We start from the raw sequence: 23497 nt of genomic DNA on the forward strand, positions 1-23497 counted from the left end.
ATCGGCTTTTCTCTGCCCCTCGCCCAGACAACAAACACCACAGGGCACCAGGAGGTTTCAACAACTTTCCTATATGCATTTCTATTGGTCAACATTGACCCATCAGTACAGTGTATCCTCTGCGCTACCGTGTGTGTGTGTGTGTGTGTCACAGCCCCTGAGCCCCACCCCCCAGCAACAGCCCTCACTTGGCTGTAGGACAGCTGCTATTCAACCTCTGATGAGCACACAGGGCACTGCTGCTCACAAATACTCCTCTAGATCAGCTACTGTACAGACTTTTTCCTTCAGTTATTAAAAGTTACATATCACCATGCATTGTCTGAAAGGTCTGCGGGCAGCTAATCCAGGGATTCTACAGCTACTTAAAAATGCAGGGATCTCTGCCCGAGTTGGAGCCGACAACATTGTTTTGTCCAGGACGCAGCAGCTACCTGTTCAGCTGGCCTACTGGGGCGCAGCATCAACGCACATCCTCAGATCCTTTCATCACAACACGGAGCCCGAGGTGGCCAAAGAGCACGGCAAGTAAGGTTACATACAGCAGGCTGTCCCTACAGAACGATGACCATAACAATCACTGTCATATTCATAGTATATACATCATAATCTACCTACAGTATTCCTATGATTCCTATACTATTCCTAAGGAAAACCCGTCAGAATATTCCTAATAATATTCCTATTCTTACTATCAGGACTTTAAGTGTGTCTGCTGAATGGATTTATGGTGACAGGTTTTGTGTGTGTGTGTGTGACAGGTTTTGTGTGTGTGTGTGTGTGTGTGTGTGTTTAATCTCCTGTATCACTATAATATTCCCATAATATTCCTTTAAGAACATGTGCTGTGATATTTCTAAGACAGCTTTGTTGGCCTTGCAGCCCTATGCAAATCAAAAATAAACCTCAAAAAGGTTGTTCTGCTCAAAAAATACAGTGTTTTATTTACATATTGTATTTACATACTAGCAAGGGTGAATGAAGGGTGGAGACTCTGGAGACGATGTGCCATGGGCATGTGGGATTTATGACATCACTGATGGTGTCACGATTTGCCTGTGATCATCAGTGATTTATGACAGACATTGATTGATGATGTCTTAGAAATTGTGACATCATCAGTGATGTGATGATGTCATCAGTATGTCACCGGCGATGCCGCCCGAGCATTACAATGTGATTTGTGATGCAAATCATGACACCATCAGTGACATGGGCACATCATCTCGAGTCTCCACCATAGAAAGCGGGCATGCGCGCACATACATACATACATACATACACAGACAGACACACAGACAACTTCAAACTTTATGTATAGATATTAAAAACTATATGGTGAATTGCCTTTCAGAATACAAGTCTGTACATTTAGAGATACAGATCCAACTTTATCATGATACAAAACTAGACCATTTATATGGATCCCATGTGATACTAGTATTTACATAGGTGTATTACTGTACAGTAAGTAGGTCAGTAGGGCTGGGAATCACCAGATGCCCAAGATACGATACTAAAACGATACTTGAGTCACGATACGATAGTATTGCGATATCGCCGATATTGCGATATATTGAATATTGCAATATATTGAATATTGCGATATTTCGATATATTGTCTAACTCCTTTTCCTACCTTTTCCTTGACCTCACCGGAAGTATTTGTAAGTGTTTTTTTGTTTTGTTTTGTTTTTGCCCAAAATGTAGGCTACATTATTAAGCTTCTCTGGACTCAATACGCCACTGCAGGCGCGGACTGCAACATCGGGCGCTTCGGGCAGATGCCCGGTGGCCTGGCATGGCATGGCCTGCAAAAACAAAAACACTTTTTTTATTTTTTATTTTTTTTATATCGATACTTGCCGTCCAAATATCGATACAATATCGTCAGGCAAAATATCGCGATACTATGGTGTATCGATTCCCCCCCCCCCCCCACCCCTATAGGTCAGTATTAGTGTTTTTTCTTTCCTTCTCTCTCTGGCACACACACACACACACACACACACACACACACAGACAGACACACGCACACGCACAGACACACACACACACACACACACACACACACACACACACACACACGCGCACACACGCACACACACACACACACACACACACACACACACACACACACACACACACACACTCAGTCCATGTGAGGAACCAGGTCATTCATTACTGTGGGTGGCTGGCAGGGCTCAATTGTTGGCATAACAGGTTCAACACAGTTCATGCATTTGTTTCCATATTTACATTGAGCCGGTGTGGGTCTGTCTTTGGAGATCATAGTCACGACATAAACGCTCTCTCTGCTGTTTGTTTTGGTCAGGAACAGGCTGATGTTGGGCCTGGAGGACCTGCTGTTCTACATCATAGTCATGACACAAACGCTCTGCTGTTTGTTTTGGTCAGGAACAGGCTGATGTTGAGCCTGGAGGACCTGCTGTTCTACACCATCACTGAGGGCAAGGAGATGATCCCGCTCTCCCAGTTCATCGCTGTGAGTCAACAACAACACGTTCATCCTTCCTCTGTCACGCCAAGGACGGACGGGAACACATAGACAAACACAAAGCATTCTCTCCTACAACACGCTTTCTATTTCCTAAGAGGACCTTTGACTAAGCGACGTGCGGGGACTGAAAGAGGAGCCGCGAACCGGCATCCCGCTGCCAAGACGTCTCCTGAACGCCGGGGGTCAGGTTTTTAAAGGTGTTTAGGGTATTCGTCATGCAACAGGACTAAATATAGCAGGTGTGACAGTGATGCAACCACGCTCAGAGACAACAGCAATCATTCTTCGGGGCACCTGGACAGTTATGAGACTCTACGAGCACGTGGCGAGCGAGACCTTCCTCAGATGGAGTTTATAATGTATATGAACCGTTTCTTAATCGCAACTGTTCGATCGATCTCTGCAAGTAAACAGTGCAACGGAAGCTAACGGTTTGGTGAGAAACTAGCATACTACTGTAGTAGAAATGCTTTGGGGCCATGCACTCACGATGAGTGTTGATGTCCCCTCTGTGAACCATAACTCAGGTGTTTCAAAGACTTGCCAGGGGCCCTTCATATGCATACTCAAGATCTATTAAAAGGCTTGTGTGTGTGTGTGTGTGTGTGTGTGTGTGTGTGCGTGCGTGTGTGTGTGTGCTCCATCACCCCCGTCACGCCCTCATTACTTGTTCAGCGTCACGTGGCGCGCTGCGTTTTAGATCGTCGTCGCATCCAAAAGTCAGGGAAGGGAGACAGCTTGTGACCCTGGCATCTATGGCAACTCAGTCATTTTGAAGAGGAGCGGCACATCGAGGAGAACAGAGAGTGTGTCAACACAGGTGGCTCGTTGTCGCGCCACGGATGGCCGGACGTGTTTGTAGAGGACACCGGGGGCAAGACGGAGAGACTCTGAGAGTGTTATTAGTCACTCAGTAGCAAGAAGGAGAAACCTCTCTGATTATATTACGAGGATGATTCACTCGGGAAGGGAGTGGAGGGACGTGCGCGCATCTCAATTTTATGGCAGATAGGTCAGTTACCCAGACGTGGATTTAGCTTAGCTCCTCATAATTCGAACCCACTTGACTCACAAGCTTCTTTTTTTACTGGTTTTATCTTTGACGTATTCGTGTAGCAGCACATCGCTACATTGTGATCAATCATTTGCGAGGCATGACAATGTGTATTTAATAATGCAGTTTCACATTCGATATGTTGGATGAGCCTTTTTGATTCGGGCCTTCAGGGTACTTAAGCATTACATAAAAAATATATTAACATATGGAGGCAGGTTATCACGCAGGCTGAGACATGGTACTACACGACACGCACTTCTCATTAGCCAGGCTTATTTGCAATCAGAATCAGAATCGCTTTTATTGCCACAATATGCAAGATTAGATACGAGGAATTTGTCTTATTAGTGTCAATATTCAGAGATCAAGAAATAGGAAAAACAACACAAAGACAATGGCAACGTTGCAAGTGCAATCCATATATATACAATATGTACACGAGTGGGGGAGTGTTCAGTAGGCATAAAATATGAATTGACATTGAATTTTTACATGAATTTACAGTCCGAGTTAAATAGGCATTAAATTAAATATGAGTTGCAGCCTACACGGTGCACGATGTAGTTAGCAAGATGGTGTAAAGTTCTGGTAGAAGAAGCAGCTATAATAATTTAAGTAACGAGTGAAGTCCAGCCGCAAAGTGACTCATGTCAGTGTCAGTTCTGTGTAGTTATTCCACTTGTAAAGGTGAGATTATTCACATAGCCTATACTTAAACAGAGAAACTACTCTCTACTGAAAGAAACATTGTAACAGTGGAGAACACTATACGACACATTGAAACAGTGGAGAACACTATACGACACATTGTAACAGTGGTGAAACACTATACGACACATTGTAACAGTGCCAAGGCTGCCCCACAACACTCACTACCCTGGCGCCAAGAGTGCCTGACCAAAGTGTCCCACTGACATACAATAACACTGATATCAAGCTTCCAGCAACGTGCTGGTGGCTACCGAGTGCCAGCTGAATGAGTTACCAGATGCGTTTGAAAATAGCCAGGAGGAGCACATGATGTGGCCTAAAATAGACCCACGTTACTGTAGCTGTAGCTGTAGCATGGCCCCGCGCGGTCGCCTCAGTGATCCGACCTGCGCCTGCGTTTCCTCCAGTGTCGTGGCGTGTGTGTGAGCCCTTGAGCCTGGAGTAGCCAGTAGCCACATAGCTCATCAACACATCTTTTGATGTCCTGCTAATTGGCATTACATGTACTTTGCTGTGCCTTTGACCCCGGAGGCAATACTGTTTGTTAAAGTCATTCATGACGATGTCATTTATGACTAGGGATGTCACGATACTAGAATTTCTACTTCGATAACGATACCCAGGAAAATATCGATACTCGATACCATTTTCGATACCACGGGAAGGGTGGGATGACGACACATCAAGAGGCATAAAAATAAATTTAAGACAGATGGACGGACAGACGCACACTTCTCCATAATCTAGGCCTGATCAAACTTTGAATTTAGACAGCAGATTAGCCCTGCTCTAGCCATCAGAACACGCTTAGCTTGTTGAAGCAACAGATATCCACCAATGATAGGGAGGGAAGAATCAGTGATTTTTCATTAAAAGAAAGCACTGATACAGTAGTATCAAAACCGTTGCAAATGCATCCATTTACAAATTTTAATATTGATACTTTCGATACTATCGATACCTGTTGCAAATGAGTATTGTAACCGATTCAAATTTTCAGTATCGATACTTTTCGATACTTTTGACAACCCTATTTATGACCACATCTCTCTCTCTATCTTCCTATTTTCCATCTCCCTCTTCTCCAAAACAACCTCATCTCCGTTCTCCATCCCTCTCTCCAGGCTTTGAGAAAAACCGGTTTGTTGACCTCTGACCCTCGGCTGCGTGACTGCGTCCGTCAGATGCGCCAATCCACGCGCGACTCCGCGGGGCCGGTCATGATGGACCAGGCGCTCTTCAGAAGGTGAGAAAGAGAAAAGCTTGCTCTGCATTTGCTTAAATAAACATTGCACCCCCGCCCCCCACACACACACACACACACACACACACACACACAGCACACACAGCACACACACACACACACACACACACACACACACACACACACACACACACACACACACACACACTCCTCCTGTAAATCCACAATGTGCCAATCTGGGGTGAATTCTAATGTTGTTGTTTTTAGAACAGACTTCCTCCTACTTGAAAGTTGCGTCTCTAAAGCAGCTGTTGGCAAAACTGCAAGTGAATGTGAAAAAGTCCCTAAACCAAAGGTTAGGTAAGGTTAAGGCTCTTCCATACTCGATTGGGGGCTGTATAAAGGAGGCGATCTGTTCGTCGGGGGGCTATTTGAGTCGGGAGAGACTGACAGAGACAGGCGCTTTATGGCCGACAGCAGCTGCTAGCTACACAAACCGAATTCACGTGTGCACACATGCTGAAGCCGACGAGTAGCGCCGGGTGCAGAGAGACTGAGGGCTCTCCAGGGCAGGAAGATCAGTAAAGGGCATCCGTCATCCCGGTTGAACGTCCAGACAGTGTCAATTATATTAGAAGACTCAACATATCAGCGAGCTCTGGACTAGGGCTGCACAATATATCGTTTCAGCATCGTCATCGCAATGTGCACATGCGCAATAGTCACATCGCAGAGCATGCAATGTCAAGTAAGGTAAATGAACTGATAACATACAGTAATGCATGCCCTCTCGGTGACGTTCTAAGCTCTTTTCCTACTAACTATAGTACTTTTACTCACTTAGGATCCTGCAACTCACCCTGTCTGTGGCTAAAAACACACTCACTTCCTACTACGTCAACCACGCACGTTACCCACTAGGCCACCTTCTTAAATGAGCAAGGCTTGATAGACCTATTCAAGACTTTTGGTGAAAATTCCTGTATTTTTTCATATCGCAATATATATCGCAGAATAAAAAAATATTGCAATGTCAGTTTTTTCCAATATCGTGCAGCCCTACTCTGGACCATCCAGACTGCTGTCCAAACACTATTGTTTCCTATTTGGCAAGGGTCAGGTACTGACCGCAGTTCTGATTCATGCCCCTGGCTTGTAGCAGTAGCTGGTTACACGGGCTGGCTGGCTGGCTTCTGACAACTTAAAGGGACAGCTCACCCTAAAATCCAAAAGACATATTTTTCCTCTCACCTGTAGTGCTATTTATCCATCTATATCGTTTTGGGATAGTTGCCTGAGTTTTGGAGATATCAGCCGCAGAGATGTCTGCTCTTCTCTTGAATACAATGGAACTGGATGGCACTCGGCTTGTACTGTAGTGCTGGAAGCACCAAAAAAATACATTTGATAAACTCAACAGCATTGTCTCTTTACAGAAATCACGACCCGGTTACTCAAGATAATGCACAGACTTTGTTGTGAGCAGTTTCATGTAGGAACTTAAGTATTTTCTTTTGCAGTCTCATGTACAGTAGGAACTAGCTAGCAGCTAGCGGGGTGTAGTTCGGTCAAATGAAGATAGTTCCTCCATGAAACTGCTCATTGGAGAGAAGGCAGAAAAGGCAGAAACTCTGTGGCCGATATCTCCAAAAATCAGGCAACTAACACAAAACGATATAGAAGGATAAATAGCACTACAGGTGAGAGGGGATATGTATTTTGGATTTTAGGGTGAGCTGTTCCTTTAGCACATGCATCTTACTGTAGCATGCTTGTTTTCTGAAATTTGAGATGTTTGTTATTAGGGGTGCACCGATCACGTTTTTTGCCACCGATCACCGATTGCCGATCGCCTATGGGAAATATCTGCCCAACCGATCATCGACCGATTACCGATCACCGATCACCGATATATAAACTCCTCAAAAAAAGTTTTGAAACGTTATTTCGGTCGATTATTTCTCCCCTTTAATAATACCAATTGGTATTGTATTTTATATTGTTGGAAAGCCTGATTAGTGGTAGGGCTTTTTTTAATTAAAAAAAAAAAAAAAAAAAAAATATATATATATATATATATATATATATATATATATATATATATATATATATATATATATATATATATAAAGAAATATCGGCAATCAGCCGATCGCATATTTGAAGTCGAAATCGGCCGATACAGATTGCGTGCCGATCGATCTGTGCACCCCTATTTGTTATCCCTTCCTGAAGAACACTCAAGAGTTCACTATAAATGGTTACTAGAAAATAAAGAGAGCTATCTCCTTTTTTTTTTTTGGGATCAAATGCCCTGAATGAATAATGCAATCTCTCTCCAGTCTCCTCTGGTGTCCCAGAACCTCTCTCTCCAGTCTCCTCTGGTGTCCCAGAACCTCTCTCTCCAGTCTCCTCTGGTGTCCCAGAACCTCTCTCTCCAGTCTCCTCTGGTGTCCCAGAACCTCTCTCTCCAGTCTCCTCTGGTGTCCCAGAACCTCATGCGAGCATCGCTTTGGATTAGTCAGGACTGCTGCCCGGATATTTCAGCTTATCCCTGCTGTGACAGAATGCACATTCCTGTCTTTGGGATCATACAGTGCTTAACAGCTAAGATCTATAATAAACAATAGCATCTGATAATATAGGCGGGTGTGTTTGTTTACCAATTCCTATTAGCTGGGTATTCATTGGCTGCCTGGAAGTAGGTCACTGTGAGCCCAATTTGATTGGATCACGGCATAACCACTTGAGGTTATCGAGTCAATTGGAAAATGGAAATAGATAGTAGTTTTAGTTATACACTTTTGTACACTTTTGAGTTGCTCCGGAGGCAGAAATCATCTCATTGGTCGAGAGTTCAACTACAATTGGAGCCAAAGAATCACAGTTTTTCCAAGTTAATTTCGGGTGAAACCGAGGGGGCAGCTTTGCTTGGTCAATTACTAAAAAACTGCAGTTCTGGAATGGCCACTTGAGGTTGGCTCCAAAAGCGAGTAAAGCCCCATACATGTTTACATCCTGGTTCAAAAAAACGGTTTTGGGCTCTATAGCTAATTTAACTGGACGACGGGGGGTGAATTTTTATATAACTCACCCCCCGATTAGAGTAAAATAGACGATAAACGTTTTGGGCGTGATTGACAGGTCGTCTGTCTAATGATTGCCTGCACACGGACCAATAGCAGGCGGCGCTGCGGCTCTGGGAAACCCCCTCTCGTCCAAATATGGCTACAAATACGTCACTTCTGGCTCCAATACTGTGTATAAATAAAGAAATACAATTAAATAAAATAGACCTCTTTAAAATAAATAAAATGTAAAAATAAGTTCCTTTTGAGTTATTCTTTCAACTTGACTGCTCCTTTCAATTAAGAAGTTTGATGTCTGAGAGATCAGTTCCTTGTCCTTGAGTCGCTGAATGTGTGTATTAATACCCGGGTAGAGCTAATAGTGTGCGTGTTCTTATCTGGTGTCTGAATGAATCGAGCTGGTCAGATGTCTTCTGTGGACAGATCCTACGCCAGGCCACACCACTTCCCATGGCACGACCGTCTCACTGGGCTGCGCTCGCCATCACAAAATCCTCCACATTCTATGTAGTAGTTAAAAACAAACAAACAAGCAAACAACAACACACATATAGTGCAGAATAGTAGCTAAATCATTCTGTTCTTTCTGTTTCTAACATGAGACTTCATTGCTTCTTTCTTCATTTAGAATATCTCATCATGTAGCCTAGTATAACCAATAATTATGGATATATTTTGATTGCAATGAGATTAATTACCGCGTATCACAAGACAAATGGTATTTGAAATAGTATTTATCATGGAAAATGACCATGTCACAACAATTCCAATTTTAGAATTATATATATGAATTATTTATCTTAACCAACTTTTTACTTGTAACATCCCCTTTTAACCATTTCTGTGCATCATTTTAATATATTCCACTCTAAACATGAATTTAATTATCACTAGTAGTAACGTTACTAATCTACTTTATAACCTAAATCAGTTAAATTATGTAAAGCTAGTTAGTTGTACTTAGTAGGGGTTTTCAAAGTCTAGACTGTGGGCCTCCCCTCAGACAAAGCTTGGAAAAAGGACCCCCCCCCCCCCCCCTTCAATTCCTGGATTCCTATCCCTATGGGATCATGATTGATAATTTGATCCCACAGACCAGGGGTGTCAAACATGTGGCCCGGGGGCCAGACCCGGCCCCCAAAGGGTCCAATGCGGCCCAAAGGATGACTTTGCAAAGTGTGAAAATTGCACTGAGAAGTCCTTCAATCCAATGTGATGCACTTTAAGGCTAAGAGGTAGCAGGTTTCATGAGCAAGTTAAATATTAAGTTGCCTATTCATGTTATCTGTATTAATCACTAAATAGTCAGCTATTGTCATTACCTTTGCTTGACTATAGAGAATTGCACAGGTGGGTAAACTATCCAGGGTGAGTAGTTTACCCACCTTGTTTGCCCTCATTCATTGGTACAGTTGATCTGAAAAGGTGAGTAAACTATCTGCCTTATTTCAAAGGGGTGGGTAAATTGTTTACTTGCATTGACCCTCCACTACACCCCTGATTGTAATGCACAGTACAGACAGTAGATAATGTGCTTGATGGTAGCTGAGATAACCCTACGTGTTGTAGGGTTGTACCTGTCATTCTTTACACTAAGATAAACAGGAACATTTTGAGGTCATTTATAAGTTATTATTGATTATTGATTTTCATTGTCTGGCCCACTTGACACCATGGACTAAAATGAGTTTGACACCCCTGCCATAGACACTCAAATGAGCCAAGATAGCCTGATATTGCTGTTTGACATGGAGACCTGTTGTACTACAAACCATTAAAGTGAGCTAGCTATCCCAACTAAAACCAAATGCTTTGTCACAGTAACAGGTGCAAACAAAACAGTAATGGCACTGGATCCCCAAATGGCTTGGAAGTTGGAAGCCCTCATTAATATTCTGCTTGCACCAGCACCTGTGTTACTTCCTGCCTTTTAGACACAGAATGGGTATTGAACAAGGCATGTGTGGTGTGCGTCACTGACCTGTAGGGGGTTCCTTTGCCTTTCCGACATGCTGCCACTCCGAACGTTAACTTCCATCATTCGGACTGGCGGTCGTTCACCTTAGAAGCCGCAATGCCGACCTTAGGTTTAGGCGTGGGGGTGGGAGAGGTTAGGTTTTGGGTTAGGGTCTGGGGGAGGTTAGGTTTAGGCATAGGGGGAGGTTAGGTTTGGCGTGGGGGTTGGGAGAGGTTAGTGAAAAACGGGGAATATAGACCCCCTTTCGGAGTGCCGATATTTCGGAGTGGCAGAACGTCGGAGTGGCAGCACGTCGGAGTGGCAGCATGTAACCGACCTGTAGTTGGTCGTTTACCTTGTTTCCTCTCATACAGCTGATCTGATTAGGTGAGTAAACTCTCAGCCTCATGTCGTGACTCATGTCATAGGGTGAGGGGGGTAAACTGAGTTTAGGTTTGCGTCTACGAACCCTACCCCACCACCCCCGCTCAATCCATCCACCACTACGCCCCTTCACCATGCTATCTCTCCTGTTCCACCAACCAAAGCTAACGTTAGCAATTAGCTAAACGATTATTGTTAGCGCTTAGCTAGCTCGCAACAGACTAGCAAGGAAAACGTGTGCTTCAATAAACTCACCGGAGTTTCAAACACTGCCTAAGTTGACAGCTGGTTGTGCTTGCACCTATGTTTACCCTGCCTTTTCGACACAAAATTGCCCCGTGAGAAGGGTCTATTCTGGTAAAAGAACAGCTTTATGGAAATAATCAACGTTTTAAAAGACTATTCTGTGGCGTTTCATCATACCAAGAGTTGCGTAGTCGAAAGACGGCGTATTGCGCGCGCCCCCCACTGGGAACAACATGCAACTACACCTCAAATGTAGCCATTATGTTTCAGGTTACAGCTAATTTAATGAAGCCTAACACTCTTGCTACCAATGAAAACAATGCAACGAATCTACTCAGTTATCTAGTTATCTTAGCTGACCGCTGAATGGACATCAACTCAATATTGTTTATTTATATTACGACATATTTTTTACTAATTTGTGCTTTTGCCTTTTGTTCTGTTCCTTTTATTCATAATGTTTTAATTGTATTAGAAATTCAATCTAAATCCAATGCAGCATCTGTGTTTGATGCGGTGGTTTGAAATGATCTTCATAATAAACGTGAGTTCTATCGCTTCTCTCATCGTCCTGTAGGTGTGTGGGCAACAACATCATCCTGCTCACTCAGGCCTTCAGGAAGAAGTTCATCATCCCAGACTTTGAGGAGTTTGTCCAGCACATCAATGAGATGTACGACCATGCACAGCAGCTGGAGGGAGGACAAGTAATAACTAACACACACGCACGTACGCACAGACGCACACACACGTCACACACACACACACACACACACACACACATTCCATATATCCCTGATCGATGTGTTAATTGTTACATATCTGTTGCCTGTTGTTATCTTGTTTTCTATGTACTCATACTGTGTCAGCGTCTTTGGGTCATTGAAAAGCGCTATTATTATTCGTATAACATGTTTAGCACTCAAGGGTATACAAAGCACCGTTGTCTTCTCTGGATGAAAAGGCTGCCTATAGTGGCTGAGATGGAACGATATTTTGCCAATTGCCACACACACACACACACACACACACACACACACACACACACACACACACCTACACACACACACACACACACGCACACATGCACACACTGTTGTAGTACTGTTTTGGTCTCGTCTCGACTGCATTTTGACTTCTTGTCTTCTTGACTTGTGATGTTATTTCAATCAAGAGCACAATGGCAGTAACATCATTACCTGCTAGTGCTTTTTTTTGAATGGTAATTGGATGTAAAACTCCGCCCCTCAATTGCAACCAATAACCTGGCTTATTTTTAGTTTGAAAGTTGATTTAGCCTATTTATTAACATATGTAACTGAAGAGGAGAGAATGAAATATACAATTTGTCTTCAGAAATCACAGAGCGTTTTGCAAAACAAGTTCCAAGAACGAGCAAAGATTCTATAGAGGCCCATGGCCCATTCAATGCTGCATTGAAGCTTTGCGATTTAATGGATTTAAAAGATGATCTTCTGTCACCAAGTACATACTGTACACAATCCATTTGTATTTGACTTAAATTCCTAAATATTCTTTATTTCTTTTTGAATTTCAGCAGATAAATGGTGTAAATGTTGAGCTATCACTCTGATTACGTGGTTTTGAAAATGGACTCGCGTTGGTCTGGTCTCGGTCTTGAATCGATCTCGGCCCCCTCAAAGTCTTGGTCTTGACTCGGTCTCGATTTAGGTGCTCTCGACTGCAACACTAACATGCGTATGCACACGCACACACACACACACACACACACACACACACACACATACACACGCACACGTCACACACACACCCTTAATCAGTGTCTGCCCATTCATTACAGCCACTTTGCACACTCATATTTTTCTGTTAATCTGTGTGTGTGTGTGTGTGTGTGTGTGTGTGTGTGTGTGTGTGTGTGTGTGTGTGTGTGTGTGTCGTGCGTGCGTGCGTGCGTGCGTGCGTGCGTGCGTGCGTGCGTGTGTGTGTGCGTGCGTGTGTGTATGTGCAGGTAGCCGATTACATTCCTCAGCTGGCTAAGTTCAGTCCTGATCTTTGGGGAGTCTCTCTCTGCACAGTCGACGGACAGAGGTAACTTCATGACGTTTACTCCCATCAGTTTGTCTCCCATTCTGAAAACTTCTCCCCAACACTCTTAATTGTTCCTGCTTGTTCCTCACGTCCTTGTGCAGACACTCTGTGGGTGACACCAAGGTCCCTTTCTGTCTGCAGTCATGTGTGAAGCCGCTGGAATACGCCATCGCCGTCCACGAGCTCGGCACTGAGCACGTGCACCAGTTTGTCGGCAAAGAACCCAGCGGACTCAAGTTCAACAAGCTGTGTCTTAACGAGCAGGGTAAGAGTATGGACTTGTGTAGTAAGGACGTGTGTAGTAAGGACTTGTGTAGTATGGACTTGTGTAGTATGGACTTGTGTAGTATAGAGACACTGCGTAACGCGTCATCATTCAGAAACCACGCCCAAGACGGGGGAAAACGGAAACCCCCCCTCCAATCCTGGCGTTCTCCTATGTCACGTGCATGGTTGCGTGTTGCACAAAAATATCGGATATACGGAAGATGAACACTCCAACTTACTTACTCTCAATGGCTTCCTTGTTTTGCTCAGGAGTACAAAAAAATTTTAACTGGCGATTTTTTACATTTGTTGTCTGCACAGCACCACCACACAACAGCTTTTAGCTATGTTTAATTCAAGGAAAATGACGCTGGTGTGTGGAAATGAACAGACCTTTTCCCCCGTGATGGGCGTGGCCTATTTCATGCAGTGTCTCTATGGACTTTCAAGTCACAAGGGGCCTCTTGATATCTGCATTCATACAGAAACACTTGTTTTGGTGGGTTAAGGATGACTAAGAGGCCATTTACACCTGGCATTAACATGCGTTTTCTGTGATCAGATTGCAATCAGATTGTGTTTCATCACTTGAAATGCCAGGTGTAAACACCCCCAAAATGCATTGAAGAAGGATTGCAATCTGATCGGCCAAACCACCTCCGGAGGTGGTCAGGGATGCATTGTGTACACATTGAACACAAGTGTAAATGCAATGTGTCCTCTCAATCTGGATACAGCAACTTTATGCGGGTTGAGAGGACAACCATTTCTGCCATCAGATTGCAATCAGATTGCAATCTGATGGCAGAAAACGCATTTTAACGCCAGGTGTAAAGGGAATCAGGTTAATGTGGTCAAGCACAATCTGATTGCAATCTGATGTCAGAAAACGCATGTTAACGCCAGGTGTAAATGGCCTCTAAAAGTACTGAGTGAGGTGAATTACTTTTATTACACAAAAACAAGGCATAATCAATAATGATAGATCATATGATTAATCCTGGCTTTGTTTAAGGATTGTGTAAAGCAAAAAAAAGGTCATCCTCTCCACCTGAAGGTCACTGTGAAATGTTGCCACTATCGGCTCTTTGATCAGTAATTGCGACAGGCTGTGGATTCTGACAAGATAGCAAAGATAGAGCGAGAACAGGATGTCATTTGACAGGTTATCTATCTCCAGGTTATTATGAAGTCACCTCAACTTTATAGCTATTACACATCTGGAACAAACTGACAAATGTTTCTGTTTTATTATCTGTTAATTTAGGTCCTTAATCCACTGTAATCTCAGCAGCTTGTTTGCCCTGCTGGTTCTAGGTGCAAGTGTGTGATAACGTGCTGTCATTCCTTTACGCAGATAAACCACACAACCCAATGGTGAACGCTGGAGCTATAGTCATCAGTTCTTTAATAAAGGTAAAATCTACTTTACATTATGTCATTTAGCAGACGCTTTTATCCAAAGCCACTTACTATATCACATTTGATCATTTTGTCTAAAGGCTTTTCAGAAGTGAATAGATTAATATGGCGGCGCACATTCTGAATCATCAAAGGCTGTGGTTTTATTTGTGCAGAGATTTTCATTATAGAACAAGCACACACACATGCACGCACACATGCACGCACACGCACACACACACACACACACACACACACACACACACACACACACACACACACACACACACACACACACTCACACTCACACAGACGACTGTAGCTGAAAGCAATGATAGTGTTTGCACTGTGGCATCTACAAAGCCACCTATGCATCTGGCTGTCCTTAATGAGGGCAGTGTTGCCAGATTCAGCGGATGTTTTCCAGCCCTAAAAGACTGTTCAAAAACCACCCAAGCAAATGCACATCTATGCTAAACAAGCGTCTCTGAAAAAAAACGCCCAATCTGGCAACACACTGAATGAGGGTGTCCAGCAGGGAAGGATGGGGAACAGATACTGTAGTAGTAGCATCGTGTATCACATAGCCTGTGACTTTGTGATGCTGTAAGGAATTGTATCATTGCAAAAATGACCTGGAAGAATCAACACCTGAGCTACAATGTCAGCAGCCAGCAGTTGTCACATTGGCATAAGTAATCAATAAGCTATTGGCTGTTTGCTTACTGACCTTAGCGGCTGGACTATGGTCAACACACCATCTGATTGACCAGCAGCGAGACATATCCTTCAGCTTTGGCCTTATTGTGGGGGGGTGACTGACTGGTACCCATATATGGTTGTGGATGCCCTTTCTGCTGACTTTTCCCTCTCGCATGGCACCCTGCCTTCACCAGCTGACTGCCTCTTATCATATGTGGGCCAAGTTCAGCGGAGGGGGAGGGGCTTGTGTTTGGGAATGACAGGCAGGGGGGCGTGTGTGTGCCTCTGGCCAGTCACAGCCCTGCGAGCAGAAGGTGTGTTAGCCACCCTTGTTTGCCCTGAGTGTGTGCATGTATGGGATATTGTTTGTATATACAGTGAAAAGGTTATATACACAGAGGATAGAGATATTATGTGCAGGTCGTGTTTTTGATTTCATGCAACATTTATGCCCTGATGGGAGCAGTTGTAGCCTGCAAAGTGTAAATGTCACAACTTTATGAGTTTTCTTGAGAGAGAGAGAGAGAGAGAGAGAGAGAGAGAGAGAGTGGGAGAGAGAGGGCGAGAGAGAGAGAGAGAGAGTGGGCACATCAGGGAGAGCGCCACAGAGAAACGACTTCACATAAAGCCAACTTCATTACTGGCCATGAAATCATCAACTTCAACTCCAGGCAATATTTGATATCATCTTTAACCTTTTGCGGCTTCGAGTTGTTAAACGCAATATGAGGAAAACAATACCTTCGCCCCTATTAACTTTTACAACTTTGTGTTGGTCTTTTCACTGGAATTTGAAATCCAAGCTGCCCACAAGAGCTAAGCCTTTGCCACATGTCGTCACATTGCCACATGAACTGACAAGTCAGAAAGAAAACCTCCACATGTCACACATCCAGACGCCCACCCAGTCACACTCAAACCTGCGGCACGGTGTCAAAGTACTCAAACAGCGCCATCTATAGGGACCGAGTGACATATCATAAACTTAACTTTTTCCTTCTTTTGACAGCCCGTTTCAAACAAGGCGGAGAGGTTTGACTATGTAAGTGAATATTTTTGAGTTTCAAACGTACATTACTCTAGGATTCTGCTCATCTGTTTTCGTCTCCCAACTGAAGCCATGTGCCAATGTGTTGTCATCGTAGGTGATGGACTACGTGAAAAGTATGGCTGGCAATGAGTACGTGGGCTTCAGCAATGCCACGTGAGTTTTGTGCTACAAAACAACGCGTCCCATTTGTCCTGAACCGCATGAAATACAGCTTCTCACACCTGTTATTTTCCTACAGTTTCCAGTCAGAGAAGGAGACGGGCGATCGGAATTATGCGATTGGTTATTATCTGAAAGAGAAAAGGGTGAGTCTTATAGAGCTTTGTGTTGAATTTACAGTAACTATAGTGCTTTTTTCAACTTTTCGATATCTTATCTTGGAGAACATTAATATCTACATGATGTACTAAGTTTGACCTGATGCTGTGGTCCTTTCAGTGCTTTCCAGATAACGCAGAGATGATCGCGGCGCTGGACTTCTACTTCCAGGTGAGGGTCTGCATCTTTACAATGTTTGTATTTATTCTGTAGGTGAAACGTGAAACTCCTCTCTGTGTCTCTCTGCTTCAGCAAAACTCCTCTCTGTGTCTCTCTGCTTCAGCAAACCTCCTCTCTGTGTCTCTCTGCTTCAGCAAACCTCCTCTCTGTGTCTCTCTGCTTCAGCAAACCTCCTCTCTGTGTCTCTCTGCTTCAGCAAAACTCCTCTCTGTGTCTCTCTGCTTCAGCAAACCTCTCTGTGTCTCTCTGCTTCAGCAAACGCCTCTCTGTGTCTCTCTGCTTCAGCAACCCTCTCTGTGTCTCTCTGCTTCAGCAAACACCTCTCTGTGTCTCTCTGCTTCAGCAAACGCCTCTCTGTGTCTCTCTGCTTCAGCAAACCTCTCTGTGTCTCTCTGCTTCAGCAAATGCCTCTCTGTGTCTCTCTGCTTCAGCAAACCTCTCTGTGTCTCTCTGCTTCAGCAAACCTCTCTGTGTCTCTCTGCTTCAGCAAAGGCAAACTCCTCTCTGTGTCTCTCTGCTTCAGCAAAGGCAAACTCCTCTCTGTGTCTCTCTGCTTCAGCAAAGGCAAACTCCTCTCTGTGTCTCTCTGCTTCAGCAAAGGCCTCTGTGTCTCTCTGCTTCAGCAAAGGCCTTACCGCCAGCAAGGAGGTGATGTTTTCGGGGGCGTTTGTTTGTCTGTTATCAGGATTATGGAAAAACTACTGGCCTGATTTTCACAAAACTTCGTGGAAGGCCAAGGAAAGAAAGAACCCATACAATCGTGGAGTGGATCTGACTCACATACAAGCGATAGTAGCGCAAACCTTGGCGCGTGTCTGCGCTCTCCCCCGAGTGCCCTTCTAGTTTAATTTGTTGTTTGTGTTTTTCCCATTGCAGCTGTGCTCCATCGAAGTGACCTGTGAGTCAGGGAGCGTCATGGCCGCCACGCTGGCCAACGGGGGCATCTGTCCGATCACCGGAGAGCGTGTGCTGAGTGCCGAAGCAGTGCGCAACACCCTGAGTCTCATGCACTCCTGTGGCATGTACGACTTCTCGGGACAGTTTGCCTTCCAAGTGAGTCACCGGGAGTCAGATGATCTGCTTGTAAGAATAGGCCTACAGCTCAGAGTGATGAGGCCTCTACTATGCTCTCCATTCACTCCCATACACCAGCGTAATTTTCCTTGAATTAAACATAGCTTAAAGCTGTTGTGTGGTGGGCTGAGCAGAGAACAAATGTAAAAAATTGGCAATTAAAGTTTTAGGAAGTAAGTTGGAGTGTTAATCTTCCGTATATATGATCTTTGTGTGCAACACGCGACATAGGAGAATGCCAGGATTGGGGGGGGGGGGTTTGTTTCCCCCCTGTTTTGGGCATGGTTTCTGAATGATGACGCGCTCCGCAGTGTCTCTATTGCATTGAGGGGGTCAGACACTTATTTTGGGGCGTTTTGTTGTCTCTCTTTAGGTGGGCTTGCCTGCAAAATCGGGCGTTTCAGGTGCTGTGCTGTTGGTCGTCCCCAATGTCATGGGAATGATGTGTTGGTCTCCCTCGTTAGACCGGCTCGGAAACAGCGTTCGTGGAATTCACTTCTGTCAGGTACAACGCAGCCACACTTTCATCATGTTGTCATTGTTCATTTTTTGAATACAGCAAAATTGCTAGATTTATATAGACGTCATATTTGACATGAACAAAGGATTATTTTATGCTTCAAATATTCCATCTTTTTTCCACCTCGGACTGATTAGGAGCTGGTGTCTTACTACAACTTCCACAACTACGACAACCTGAGGCACTTTGCGAGGAAGCACGACCCCAGGAGAAGATCCGATGGTGACCCAGTAAGAGCCTGCTTCACTGCCCACGTGTATTTATTGCAGTATTACAGCGGCCATTCAGGCTGTCTATTCATAGTATTCTGTTACATCACCGCACGGCCATCTCGCTAGGAAAATAACAGCTGATTGTCATAATAATGATCAAATGACAGCCACAGCCAGTGTAAGGGTAAGCCAGGGTGAAGCACCATATTGGCAGGAAATACAGGACATCATGGGAATATTATGAGTAGGGGTGAGTCGTCTCCCCAATGTTGTATTGGAAGTCCCAGAATAGTCTCGCTTTGCCAGGCTTCCCGACAGAACAGCAAATGGCCACACAACTAATCAGACTCAGTAATCTGTGAGCGCTGTCGCCTCACCGCATGAAGGTTGTGGGTTCGAATCTCCACCCCACGGTCCTTCCTGTGTGGAGTCTGCGTGGGTTTCCTCCCACAGTCCAAAGACATGCTGTGTTTGTGTAGTATCGTGATGTATATGATCTAGTAAAATGTATGTAACCTATGTTGTGTGTAGATATAGGATGTAATAGCGCATGCTGTAGTATGTATTTTAAACATAGAATCCTGGCTCCCCTGGCCAGTGACACTTAGGAATAGACTAGTTGACAACCAAGTATAGTTCGGTGACAAGCTGGAGAGACAGTTGACGGTCGGAGAGACGGCATCCGGTATGGGATGGGTTTAGCACCTACACGGCCTTAGACCCTCCATGCACCGAATGGTCTTTCAATACTGCGGTGTAGCACTAACTCTATTGCAGCGGATTGGGCGTGATCAACCCTTCCGTGGGCAATGTTTCAGACAGAGTAGGAAGGCTGATCCGTGAGCGGCTGCTTCTGGGACGCGGGTCGGGGTCTTAATCGGCCTCGGCCGGGTCTACTGGGCGAGGGTGTATGATGTTGACAGACCCGAAACACCTCACGACCCCAGCTAACATCACTGATGATGTGTCCCAGCGCATGCTGTAGTATGTATTTTAAACAAACATAATATATGGCTGTGATGATGCTATGTAAAGGCCTTTGTGACATGCCTGTGATAAGGGGCTATGAACATAACTGAACTGAAACGATCCATGATCATAACGTTTTGCCTTTTGAATCATTAGAACAAGACGGTGATGACCCTGATGTTTGCGGCGCACAGCGGCGACCTCTCTTGTCTGAGGAGGCAAGTAAACACAGAAGCTTGGCCTTTACTTTTTCATCGCAAAGCGCCGGCGCCAGACGAGCGAGACGAGAGCCCGATGATACAATCTGAATCATTCATTCGTGGCTTGTTCTTCTTTCTTTTTTTTTTACATGTCTCCTTTCATATTTATGTAACACAATTTTATTTCTTTTACTTTTGTAATTTTAGGGCTATTCAGCAAGACACAGTACCTTGACAGTTGGCCATCTATCACATGAGTTAACCTTTTCCATGTGCGTTCTCTCTCTCTCTCTCTCTCTCTCTCTCTCTCTCTCTCTCTCTCTCTCTCTCTCTCTCTCTCTCTCTCGCTGTGTTCCTCTATCTGCACCTCTTCTGTTCCTTCAGGTTTGCCCTTTCAGGCGTGGACATGGAGAAGAGGGACTATGACTCCCGCACTGCACTCCACGTCGCCGCCGCCGAAGGTGACATTTCATCATTAGTTCATTCATTCTTCAATAATGTCCGCCTGATATTAAAACTAGAATAAACGAAACTTGACATTTACGTAACAATGTGTTGGGCTGGCTTGGAAAGATGGCGGGCTCGTCGCGGAGAAGAATGGCCGGCCCGTCTTGACGGTTCACTTTCTATTTCAGGCCATGTGGACGTGGTCGTCTTCCTGACGGACGTGTGCAAAGTGAATCCCTTGGTGAAGGACAGGTATGGCTCTTATATATCGACCCATTCAATTAACAAAAGGAGGAATCTTTTCTTCTACATACTGCCAGTCGTGACAATCTGTCCATCTCCATATAGAGAGGCCAAAGTGGAACGTCACTTCCTGCTTCAGCACTGTACCAGAGATTTTCATCCGCCATTTATTTTCCCATAGACATTTCATAAAATGCTTATAAAAAGAGTTTTACGTGTTCAAACCAAACGGTACAGATATATTTAGAAACAGGAGAGATCGCATAACATTTTACTCGGACCAAAACGTAAAAAAAAATCATTTTTTCAATGTTTTTTTTTTTGTTGGTCCAAGTGAAATGTTCTCTCTCCCGATTCTAAATATAGCTGAACCATTTGGTTTGACCAAGGAAAACTATTTTTATACGCATTTTACGAAATGTCTATGGGAAAATAAATTGCGGAAGAAAATCTCTGGTACAGTGCTGAAGCAGGAAGTGACGTTCCACTTTGCCTCTCTATTGCCTTGTGTTCTTCATTAGATGGGGGAACACCCCCATCGATGATGCCATGCAGTTCAGCCATGACGGTGTGGTGTCAGTGCTGCAGGAGTACCAGCGCCTCTATGCTGACAGCGACTCCCAGTCCGACGTCGAGGAGCAGAAGACCACACTGGACACACTGAAGGGAGTCGTTTGACAGTGAGGGATTGTCATGGAAATTAAAAGTTGTCTATTCTATAAAATAGCTACAGGCCTTACGCACCCAAGAGGATTGAAACGAAATAGTACGATCGGGAGGATTCATGAATGATCTTTAATGAGGTAATACATGATGGTTAGATCGTTATAACTTGAAAGACTAATGTAGTGCCTTTTTATTGCCTTTCTGTACATCTCTGTACAAGGAATGGGTTTGAGAATGTATCCTATCAATGTAGCGTATGAGAACCCCAACGAGCAACCTGTTGCTTGTCTGGAGGAAGATGGACGCCATGGTTTGGCTATAGTTGCCATCATGTTGAAGTTTTATTATTGTTATATGCTGAGCCACTATTGGAAAATACCACTGTGATGTAAATATGTATATGCTTTGTGTTTATTTATTTTCATATATATTATTATATCACTGCCTTTTATGTTCCAGTGCAATGGCGAGATAATTCCATAACTGTAGGCTAGCTTTCTTAGAGATGTTCTCAGTGAAGAAGAGTTCTGCGGTAGCCTACTAATTATTCTACCTCTAAAAGGAAGTCATTCAGTTTGAGTATTTCACTGTTTGGTGTCAGTTTGTGCCTCATATCATAAGTCAGCTCAACATTTAGATCGATCCACAGCTTGAGATGCTGATTGAGATGTGTGATGTGGTGATTAGGTAGATCTTTTGAGAAATTGTTCTCTGCTGTTTGGCGCAAGTTATCTCATTTCACCCATTTTTGTCTTCACATGCTAAAGTGTTAAGTGTGCTGTTTTCAACATATGTCTTTGGTGTTCGGGACAACGCACATTTGTGTCATTCAACACATTACAGTATGTCAAAGAGTTGAAATGTAAAACTGACTACAGCGTTTTGCTCTTCCTTATGCACTAGTTATGCGATACAGGGATTAGTTTGTTTTTTGTTGTTCGTTGTCTATTTTAATTTATGCTGCTTATTTTTTTTTAATCAGTGAAATGATTCCTCGGGTAGGATTTTGAAGCTAAGCTTCTGTCAGTCTGGCAAAAATCTGTCATCCTGCTGTAAATAAAAGAGAAACTTCAAACCATTTTAATTAAGTCATTTTTATTAAACAATACGGTATGAACATGAGACTCATAAAAGGTTTCGTTTTGATTTTGGCATGATCATGAGAGTATGGATAATGCCAGAATTGAAAGCAAAGGCAACAACTTGGCAGTTAGTAGTTCCCTCAACAAGATGCTCTATAAACACACATTAGTTCACATCAGAGGTAACCAGTGTTGGGGGTAACTCATTACAAAAGCAGTAATTTTAGCAGTAACTCAGTAATATAACTTATTACTTATAGGATTTCAGTAATATACCAGTTACTTTGTCAAGTAACTCAAGTTACAAATTGAGTTACATTTGATTAAATCAAAGCACATATTTCAAAAAGATACAATCATTTCCTAATCAAACTGTGTTTTTATGCAAATAACCACTATAGATGACAAGAAAGGAAAATAATAACATTTAGAATTTTGGACTGTTTACACTGATTTCAAGGTGGTTGAAATTATTTTTCCGGATGGTTCCGGGGCGGTAATGTCATTCTGCTGCTGCTGTTATTTTGGTGAAAGTAATGCAAAAGTAGTGTAATAAGTAATGAGTTACTCTACACAGAAAGTAATATTGTAAAGTAACTTATTACTTTCAAATGAAAGTAGCTAGTAATATGTAGTATATTACATTTTGAAAGTAACTTGCCCAACACTGGAGGTAACACATGAGGTACATAGGAAAAAAACAGCTTTTGTGATACAATCGCCTGAGGTTGTATGACATACATAAAGTATGAACTTGCATTGTTAATTCATGGTTATTATGAACCAAGTGGACCATGGATAATGAACCAGCAATTAAAGATTTAGCTGATAGAGATACTAAAGATGTTGTAGTAAGTGCTGCTACGCTACACAAATCAACGCTTGTTGTTGCTGAGGCTATAATGTTACTGTGGGTCATCTAAGAA

General features: G+C 43.6%; 1 protein-coding gene across 1 annotated transcript; it reads left to right on the top strand.

Annotated features, from left to right (window-relative positions):
- The first annotated feature begins 294 nt into the window (after positions 1-294).
- Positions 295-22527, top strand: LOC310781280 (glutaminase liver isoform, mitochondrial-like). Its single transcript, XM_083641872.1, has 18 exons — positions 295-528; positions 2419-2506; positions 5414-5535; positions 11747-11876; positions 13160-13239; positions 13341-13504; positions 14864-14922; positions 16619-16651; positions 16755-16813; positions 16899-16965; positions 17099-17149; positions 18035-18211; positions 18606-18737; positions 18890-18982; positions 20090-20151; positions 20518-20594; positions 20769-20832; positions 21345-22527. The coding sequence occupies exons 1-18, from the start codon at positions 314-316 to the stop codon at positions 21499-21501; spliced, it is 1830 nt and encodes a 609-aa protein (XP_083497998.1). The 5' UTR covers positions 295-313; the 3' UTR covers positions 21502-22527.
- The last annotated feature ends 970 nt before the right edge of the window (positions 22528-23497 follow it).

This window comes from Poromitra crassiceps (assembly GCF_964638095.1).
Source record: "Poromitra crassiceps genome assembly, chromosome: 8".
Lineage (NCBI taxonomy): Eukaryota > Metazoa > Chordata > Actinopteri > Beryciformes > Melamphaidae > Poromitra > Poromitra crassiceps.